The sequence below is a fragment of the Cajanus cajan genome, chromosome 2 (assembly GCF_000230855.2).
Source record: "Cajanus cajan strain Asha chromosome 2, NIPB_CcT2T_4, whole genome shotgun sequence".
NCBI lineage: Eukaryota > Viridiplantae > Streptophyta > Magnoliopsida > Fabales > Fabaceae > Cajanus > Cajanus cajan.
Window position 1 is genome coordinate 22,022,041 of NC_138518.1, and position 10,126 is coordinate 22,032,166.

At 38.9% G+C, this 10,126-nt stretch overlaps 1 protein-coding gene across 2 annotated transcripts; it reads right to left on the reverse strand.

Annotated features, from left to right (window-relative positions):
- Nucleotides 1–1,824: 1,824 nt before the first annotated feature.
- LOC109790132 (Tetratricopeptide repeat (TPR)-like superfamily protein) lies at nt 1,825–5,962 on the reverse strand. 2 transcript variants are annotated; one of them, XM_020349240.3, is made up of 2 exons: nt 3,223–5,962; nt 1,825–2,348 (listed from the first exon to the last, which is right to left on the reverse strand). In XM_020349240.3, the coding sequence occupies exon 1, from the start codon at nt 5,735–5,737 to the stop codon at nt 3,350–3,352; it is 2,388 nt and encodes a 795-aa protein (XP_020204829.2). In that variant the 5' UTR covers nt 5,738–5,962; the 3' UTR covers nt 1,825–2,348; nt 3,223–3,349. The 2 variants fall into 2 exon arrangements, with proteins under 2 accessions (XP_020204829.2, XP_020204828.2); XM_020349239.3 differs by having other exon boundaries at nt 1,825–2,354.
- Between the last annotated feature and the right edge of the window lie 4,164 nt (nt 5,963–10,126).

Sequence of the window (10,126 nt, forward strand, 5' to 3'; positions counted from 1 at the left end):
TGTCGTCCTGCTCAGCAAAATCAGAAGGAAAGACGACTTCGCATTGCAGGGGAGGCAGCCTTGATACTTCACTTGAATCCGACCCCTCCCGATTCGACGAAGCACCCGACGCCTCCGAGGATGTACAAGTCCTACCCGAGGAGTAACCCTTATCCATTTATTACCAAGAATAAAGAATACAAAATTTACCTTTGGTCGGTTTTCTCGGTTAGTCCTGGAGAGTCGAGAGCGCTCGGCAAATTTACAGCAGGTAAATTCACCAGCAGCCCTCCCCCTATTTATAGGCAAGGTGAATGGGAGAGGTGAAAAGACGTCCCAACACCCCAGCCGTTCGATCCAAGTTATCCAACGGTCCAGATTTAGTAACCGTTGGGCCCGTAACCGCTAGGGCCAACGTGGCAGGCCACATCCACCAAGGCCCAGATGTAAACTCCAATCGTTTGAAACCCCGGCGTAGGTTTCGTCCATCTGAGGTATCAGTTTAGCCTCATCTAGCCTAGACCTCGGCCTAAGCACTGTCCAGTAGAGGTCTCGGCTTGGGTTCTATTCAACTAGACTTCGGCACAAAGTCCATCCAACCGAGATCGCGCGTAAGCAGTAACAAGACCCAGCGTAGGTTTCGTCCATTTGAGGCATCGGTTTAGCCTCAACTAGCCTAGACCTCGGCCTCATCACTGTCCAGTAGAGGTCTCAACTTGGGTTCACTCCATCAACGGCCTAAGCATAACAACCATCCATCCGAGGTCCCGGCCAACATCTTGGCCAGACAGATTCATCATTACTACCACTCAAAAATAAATAAAGATCACGTTCTCGGCTAATATAGTCCGATACATTACGGCACTACACAACTGCGGCGATCGAGAGAACAATTTTCAACCGTCTTCGTCGTTCGCATCCTCGACGCTGTGGGGGTTGTATACCGTATGGGCCGACCTGACCGAACAATTGTATGGAACCGAACCGGCCGAGCACTCTAATTTATAACTGAATAGTCCGTGTACCCGATCACACCGACCATTCACGAAATGGAACATCTCGTTGTGCTCGGCCGAACAGATGACATTCACCAGTATGATTACGGAGGGATTAATTTACATAATACGCCAGGTTAGTCCCCTAATTTTCCGGGGCCCAATCCCTAATCACGGCCTAACAACAAACACTATAAATAAACCCCCTTTTAAGGTACGTAACCAACTTATCTACCGCATTTATTACGCCGAGTACTTACTTGAGCGTTGGAGTGACTTTGCAGGCACCCCCCCTCACGTCGGACTACCCGGAAAAGAACGAGAAGACCGAGACCCAAGATCAGACCCGTTACCTCAAGGATAATTGAAGTGTATCCTAGCACAGGAACAACTTGAATAATGTCAAATTTCTTATTCATGTTATTATTCATATAGGTCACTTTAATCTCTATCCATAATTTTTTTTACTTATTTCAAAATTCTTTTGATTAGAGATTACAAGAGAGTTTTATTTAGTAGAGATTAAAATTTGATACACATGAATGATGACATAGAATAATAATTTAATGTGGTTATCTATATGAAAATATAAATACTTTTCTAAAGTTTAACAAATAGTAAATGATATTCTAATTTTCCGAACTAAATTACAAAAAATATATAAAAATGATGAGTCTAATTACAAACATTTTCAGTTTAGGAACCAAATTGAAAATTCTTAAAAAGTTATGGTAACAAATGATATATTATACATTACTTTAATTATGGTTCTTTTTCTAAACGAATGCCCCAATATCAATAGAGTCCTATTTAGATAATTTTTCTACAAGTAATTATATAAAAAAATAAATAAGTAAAATAAAATAACTTTATTTCAAAAATTAAAATTAACTTAAGAGCAAGTTGAAATCAATTGTTAGTGTGGACCAGCTTTACATGTGTCCACGGTGCACAATGTAACATGTTTGTTAAATTCATCTGGTTACAAAGTTATCTAACACACCCACACCTTATTGGCACTATTCACACCATTAGTAAACCTTCCGGATACACAAATGGCTTGTAACGCCATTGCTCCATCTTGTTGTTCGACCAATGTATCTTCTATTGTTCATCCTTGTACTGAGAGTAAGCTTCGTCCTCCACCTCTCAATCTTTGTCTTCAACCCCTCCATTGTCGTGCTATTATTCTTCCACCACCCATCAAGTGTTGAATACTCGGTCGTAGGCATGAGTAATAGTCCCTTTGATATCGTCGTCGCCACCGCTGACAACAACTCCCTTCAGAATAGAACGACATGTTGGGCATGGTGCTGTTGAGGAGGGTGACGTACATGTTGAAAATCCCTTGGGGGCAATTGGAGGTTGGCAAATCTGAAACTTCATGAATCAGAGCTTCAATTTTCAGAGAAAGTTACGGAGATGTTGATAACACTTGTCTTGAACATATATAAGTTAATTTTAACTTATAACTCTTAAATTGAATGGAATGTATGGTGAAAGGAAGAAATTATTGTATAGATGAATAAAAAATAGCTATGTTTTAGGGAGTTTATTCTTTATAGACAAAGGGAATTACATTTAGTAACCAACAAAAAAGAATAATGGATAATCACAAGTGCTAACTAAAGCAAGTTCTACATGTGTTTCAGAGCGGGTTATATACAGTTAATAAAACAATAGTAATGGGAACAGAAAGTCCGTATGAAGAAGTGTAATCACTTTCTCGGAGTATTTCATAATTACAAGTAATAAAATCATGTACCCAACAAATATACAGTGAAAAGAAGCACATTTTGTATTAAGTAATAATACAGAACCGGAAACCTAGTTTATGTAATGTGGCAAACTACCATTATAGGACAAATGCTTAAATGAACATCACGATTCCAGATTCAGCCATATGGTTCCTTTTGGAGCTGAAAACTCTTTCAGTCATTTTGGGAAATATGCCTCCTAATTGTAGATTTAAGTGGCATTTTAACTTTTCGACCAATTGGTTGCAAATGCGACAGTGCATATTCTGCTCATGCAGTGAATGAGAAATATTCAAGGTAATCACAGTACCTTACCATGGTGTCTCATCATGCTTCCATTTCATACTTAACACCTTATTTATGTCAACATCTTGTACAGGTATTCCAATGAAAATCCAGGATATATGGAGTCAGGTCAATCATGATTTCTACCAGAATATTTTCTGTTTATTTGTTTAGTTTATGCTATAAGATATACAGAAAAATCTTACCAAGGGAAGCCTTAGATCAGAGGCTGTACTCGTGTAGGACTTGAAGGTCAAACTGCTCTTCAAACAACCAGGGTTAGAAGGTCCAAGACGACTTACTTGGATAATGCTAGCTATAGCTTCATGAATTTCATAATTTCATCTGCTTCATCCATAATGACCATTTAACTGCTTCTAAAAATTTATCATTTCGCCGCAGTGCGGTGACAAGATTAGTGTAGGTTTTCTTGTCAGGTTCTATTCCATTTTTTCTCATTTCCTTTATCAATGCTACCGCTTCTTCAACCATTCCTGCAATCCCATATGCCTTGATCAATGTATTATAGCTGCACAAATCAGGTCTGAGTCCACATTCTTTCAATTCTGTAAGCACGCTAGCAACTTCATCAATCCATCCTTGCTCTCCATAGATATTGATCATAGTGTTGTAGGTATAGTGGTCAGAGGCACAATTTGAATCCCTCATCTTTTGCAATACAGATCTAAATGTGTCCATTTGGCCATCTTTCCCATAAGCATCCAGCATTGAATTGTATGCCTCAAGGGAAACCGAAAAGCCATCAAATTCCATTTTCTGGACTGTTGATGACATGTTCTCGAAGTCTTTATTTTTCCCATATGCAGCTATGATAGTATTGTAAGTGATCACATCAACCAGGCCCTGTTTCTTAGCCATGCAGTACAGCCTCCAAACCTTCTTGAAAAGCTTGGCTTTCCCAAAGACATCAAGCATGACATTGAAGGTGATTGTGCTGGGCAAAAATCCGCGCTGTACCATATCATCAAAAAGCCTGGAAAGCTCATCCACCGGCAGAGCCTGCGCACAGCAGTTCAGGACACAATTATACAGTTCCTGGTCCCAATTCACCCGAGTTTTAGAGATTTTGTAGTACAGATCAGCTAACTTATCCACCATGTTACATCTTTGATAAATACGCAGCATATCACATAACAAAAACTTGTCTGGAACAATATCTGGCCTCTTGTCAACGTCATCCAAAACTGTGCAAGCATCTTTCAAAGATCCAGCTTTCACATACATCCTCACAACAATGCTAAAAGCAATCATATCCAAGGCAATCCCCGAAGATTTCAGCTTCAGATACAACACTTCTGCATCCTTGAATCGGCCCATGACACTGTAAATGTCAATCATGGTGCACAAAATGTGCATGTTCGGCTTCTCATCGCTTCCAGGCATCCGACAGTATATCTCCACAGCATCCTCCATCAAACCCGCCTCTTTGCACGAGCAAATCAAAATATGATACAGGTTATCCTCGTACCGCGGATCCTGCCACTTCTTGTCACTCAACACTTTCATGGCATCCCCCACCAGCCTATGCTTCACATAAGCCATGACCAAAGTTGAGCAACAACTCTGGTTCACCAGCACATGCCCATAAAACGAACCTTTGAGCAAACCCGGCACTTTATGAACCTTCCCAGCCCTCTCATACACATGCACAAGAGTAGCAACAATTGAAGAATACTGACATCCACAATCCACCATATCACCAAGGATCCTAGCAGCACCCTCATCATCCCCATACTTAGCTTCCAACTTAATCAAAGTAAACAAGTTCGACGAACTGGGCTTGTAGCCCAACCGTCTGAGCTCCTTATAATAACCCGTCGCGTATTCGTAGCTATCAGCTCTACCCCAACCCTCGATCATGGACCGGTAAGTAGTCTCATCCGGCTCCAGCTGCATTGTCAGAAACAACCTCTGTGCAGCATCCATCCTAGAAGCTTTCCCATAACCAGTTATCATAGTATTATAAGCAACGATGTCAGCACAAAACCCAGCCTCTCGCATCTCCTCCAACACTCTCTCAGCCTCCTCCAATTTCCCCTGCTGGCAGTAGGCGTTCAACACGACCAACCAGGTCTCGAAATTCGGCGCCACGTGGTCCCTCCTCATGAACTCGATCACGCGTTCGGCGTTTTGGAACAACCTGAGGCGCGTGTAAATGGTTACCATCGAGGAGTAGGCGGAGGGGCAAACGATTCGAAAGCGCCGCATTTGGGAAAGCGCGAATTCGGCCTCTTGGAGGTTGGAGGCCTTGCGGTAGAGGGCCATGAGCATCCCGAAGGTGGCGACGTTGGGCGCCACGTGGCATTCCAACATCATGCGGAACCACTTGGTGGCCAATTGGACGAGGTTTCGCTTGCAGCAGGCGTAGATGAGGGTGTTGAAGACGTGGAAGCTCATGTCGGAGCCCAGAGTGGCCTTCATTTCGGAAATTAGCCTCTCGGCGCCTTCCCAGTCTTGTCTTCTGCTGAGCATGCGAACGACGACGTTGTAAGCGCCGTTGCTGCGCTCCAGCTTGCCCGTGGCCCTCATCCTCTCGGTAAACGACGACGTTTTGGCGTCGCAGTGCTCCTTGGTGAGTTGGCGTGAGAAGGGGTTTGGGTTGGATGCGTAGGTGGGTTTGGGTGGTCGCTTGGGGAGGTTGGACTTTGAGTGAAGGGAATCGAAAGCGTCGAGGGAAAGGGAGAGTCTGAAGGAGGCCATTGTAACCGGTGGCCACTGTTTGGTTTCATCTCATCATATTGTCCTGTGGTGTGGCTTCGCTTCTGCTATTGCTGTTGTTGCTGCTGGTCCAAACAAAAATATCATCGGAGATTAGATTACGAAAACACAGCATTGTTGTATCACATCGGCAAAACCATACCAATCATCCAGGATAAAATATTATTACTTTATCTAACCCTGAAAAGACAAAAGAGATATTCCTGCTCCTTTACTGTATATAAAAGAAACATGACAATATACTCGCAATATTTATATTCTCTTTTTAGAAGAAATGCCATCGCTCTTGTGAATATGTTTAATATCACTAGACCAAAATTAGAATTTTGAATCAATTTTATTACAAATAGTAATTCATTAAGTTAGATATAAGATTAAAAAAAGTTATTATTTTTAATAAATTTCGGTGAATAATGTTAAAAAAAATAAATAAAGGGTTAGATGGAATGCTATTAGTATTTTTTTTCTTTTTAATTTTTTCTGGCTAAGTTTATTAAAAATAACAAATTTTTATTGGTCTCTTGTTTCATCTGAGAGTTTTTGATAGTGATTAGTTTTTGATGAAATTGATAGGTACTTTGAATAAATAATATGTTATAAAAATTAATTAATTAGTTTCTGATGTTGGCATGTGGTTTATTTTGAATCTTATAACATAATTAGGGAATTGGGGCACAAAGTACTTTTAATATGTGGTGGAAGCTCAAGTCATTGTCATTTGAGGATGAGTTGACTCAATTAGTTGTAGACAAGGTTTCTTTGAAGTTCTCTAACTAAGCTTTGAAAAATAATTGTGAGGTGGAGATATATGTTGAGCACATGATGGATGAAATTATAAATGTTGAGTTTGTTAGTGGTTTGATTGAGCAAGGAAAAAGGATGAAAAGACAATGTTACTTCTTAGATAAGAATTGCAAATGACGCGAAAAGACACACGAGTCAAGGACTTCAGTCTTAGGAGCTCTAGAAGGGGGATTACGATAAGTAAATGATTGTTTTGTTCATATGAATAAAGATGTTAGTGGTTGTGTTGAGCTTAGGGGAGCTGAAGACTTTAAGAGTTTTGATGATCACAACAACTTGGAGACAACAAGTGTACAACAACAACATTGAACACAAAAACAAAGTCAAGGAAGAGTCAAGAAAAATACCTTGAAGTATAGCTATGTAATAGAGCTTAGGAAGCAAATTGTTATAAATGAATTGTTATATTTGTGTCTGTGTGTGCTTTGTGCATTGAGCAAATCTTGTCTAGAATCAAGTAGGGAGTAGATGATGATGAGTTAAACATTGGAAAATTATTTTGAGACTTAAAATGAAGTTTTAAGAACTGACTCAAAATAATCGATTATTGTTAAATATAATCGATTATTTCAGCAAGTGGGCTAAGTGGAATGCCTTGCTGTAATAATCGATTATTTGCCAAAATAATCGATTATTTCAGGAACAACTCTCTGGAATAATCGATTATCCAGCTAAATAATCGATTAAATTGTTCTTGATTGATTTCCATAAATCTGAAGAACAAAATAATCGATTATTCTTTAAAATAATCGATTATCTGGGTTTGAATTTTTATAAATAGTTTGAACTCTTTTGAAACTTCATAACATTGAGTAAGAACTGATAATCAACTGGTAAAAACGTTTTAGAGAGTCTGTGTGACATCTTGGAGAGTTTTCTTTGTGAAATCCAAGAGAAAAACGTTTGTGAAAAGCTTGTGAGGAAGTCATCATCATCATCATACTCTTGAAAGAGGAAGACAAAGATTTGTTCAAGAATTCCAGGTGAATTCATTTCATTTTATTCTTTGTGAATCTTTGTGAAAAATCTTGAGAAGGGTTTCTCAAGTGGTGAAGTTTCTTGTAGTGGGTTCTACAAGGGTTACTTTCTTGGGGTCAAGAAAGTGGTTATCTTTTTGTAGTGAAGTATATGCATGTGTGTGTGCTTGTAAACCTTCTTGCTAAAAGATAGTGGATCAAATCTTAATCAGGTGGTGATTAAGGACTGGATGTAGGTCACATGTGGAGTGGCTGAACCAGTATAAAAGACTTGTGCAATCTTCTTCAACCTTATCTCTTATTTTGTAATTTCTTGGTTGTGCTTTAAAGAAGATAAAACTTGATTAACATGTGTATGTGAATTTTGATGGTTTAAGTCTATAATTGGATATTATATTTGAACCTCATTGTCTTGTAATCAAGTTGCACATTGCATTCATATCATTGTAACAAGTCTTTAAGAGTGCTTCATTTGAAAATTCTGTCATAGAAAAGTTTTGTTTGAATTTAAGATCCAAAAACTCTGATAAATTTTTAAAGGGTCATTGAATCCAATTCACCCCCCCTCTTGGATTGGGCCATTCTTTTCTAACAATTGGTATCTAGAGCAAGATTCTTGAGAGTTATTCAAGATTTAAAAATGGCCAACAACAACCTACCCTATGGTGAGGGTGTCTCTATACATAGACCTCCTATTTTCAATGGTGAAAATTATGTCTATTGGAAGATTAGGATGAGAATTTTCATTGAAGCTATTGATATTGCTGTATGGGATGCTATAGAAAATGGACCCTATATCCCTATGAAAAAGAATGATGATGGTGAGCTTGAGGAAAAACATTGGAGTGAGTGGAGTGATGAGGAAAAGAGAAGAGCCCAACATGACAAAAGAGCCAAAAACATCATAACATCTGCATTGTCTATTGATAAATTTTTCAGAATTTCACAATGCTTATCTGCTAAAGAAATGTGGGACACTTTGCAAGTCACTCATGAAGGAACAAGCGATGTAAAGAGATCAAGAAAGCATACTCTCATTAGAGAATATGAGCTGTTTAGAATGCAAAATGGTGAATCTATTTCTGATTTTCAAAAAAGATTTACACACTTGATAAATCACCTTGTTGGCCTTTGCAGGAAATTTGAAAAGGAAGAGCTGAATCTAAAAGTGCTGCAATGCTTGGATAGATCATGGCAAGCAAAGGTGACAGCCATTGAAGAATCAAAGGATTTGACCTCCTTGACATTAGCTACTCTCTTTGGGAAATTAAGGGAGCATGAGCAAAAGCTGCACATATTTGATGAACATGAGTAGCAAGATAAGAAAGGCAAAGGAGTGTCATTGAAAGCCTTAAAATCTGCCAAAGGAAAAGAGGTGTGTGAAGAAACAAGCTCCGATGATTCCGAAACCGAGAACTTCAATCTGCTGGTAAAGAAGTTCAGAAAGTTCATGAGAAGAAAGAAGAATTCCCCCTACAAATTCAATAAGAAGTCAAACAAGAAAGAGGAAGCAAGCACATCCTCCTTCAATTGCTTTGAATGCGGAAAGCCGGGACACATGAAAGCTGAGTGTCCAAATCTCTTGAAGAAGCAACAAGAGGAGAAGAAGTCTAAGAAAAATGCAAAAGGAAAGAGAGCCTATATTGCTTGGGAAGATAATGACTCAAGCACATCAAGTGATGAATCTGAATGTGAGGAGAACAACCTGTGCTTGATGGCTGGAACTGACCATGACACAATTGTAAGTGACTCTGACCTTGAATCCAATCCGGATTATGATCAGCTTCAAGAAGCTTTTATACAAATTAATGAAGAAGCTGTCAAATTAGGTGCCTTAAATTCAAAGTTGAAAAACAAGCTGAAATGGTATGAAAATGCTTTAATTGAAGCTGAACAAGAGCTTGAAGATTTGAAGCATGAGCATGAAAATCTTCAAACTATGTTTAACTTTAGTGAAGCTCACTCCTCAAAAGATGGTTGTGAACATTGCAAAATTTTTGAAAAAGAAAATGCTGATTTAAAATCTACACTTGCAAGGTTCACTAATGGAAATGAAAACTTGAACATTCTTTTGGGAAAACAAAGAAACACTTTTGATAGGAGTGGACTTGGTTTCAACCAAAGTATGAGCATGCCATTTAAGTCAAAGAAAGTAGCTTTTGTGAAAAGTCAAAATTTTAGAAAACTCAAAAGCAACTTTTCTAGACAAGCAACTTGTTTTTATTGTTGTAAAAAAGGTCATACAATTAGGAACTGCTATTCAAGAAAATATGGAGTTCCAAGTGGAAAAATGATTTGGGTTGAGAAGAGTCAAAGGCTGAGAACTAACCAACAAGGACCTTCCACATGGGTACCTAAATTTTTCCTCTGAATTTTGTTGTAGGAATGCTTGAGGGCCAAAAATCTACTTTGGTACCTTGATAGTGGCTGCTCAAGGCATATGACTGGGGATCCTTCAAAATTCCCAAATATGAAATTAAAGAATGAAGGGTATGTTACCTATGGTGACAACAATTAGGGAAAAATTCTTGGACATGGCAATGTTGGTAATCCCTCCTCTCAAACATTGATTGAAAATGTTTTGCTTGTT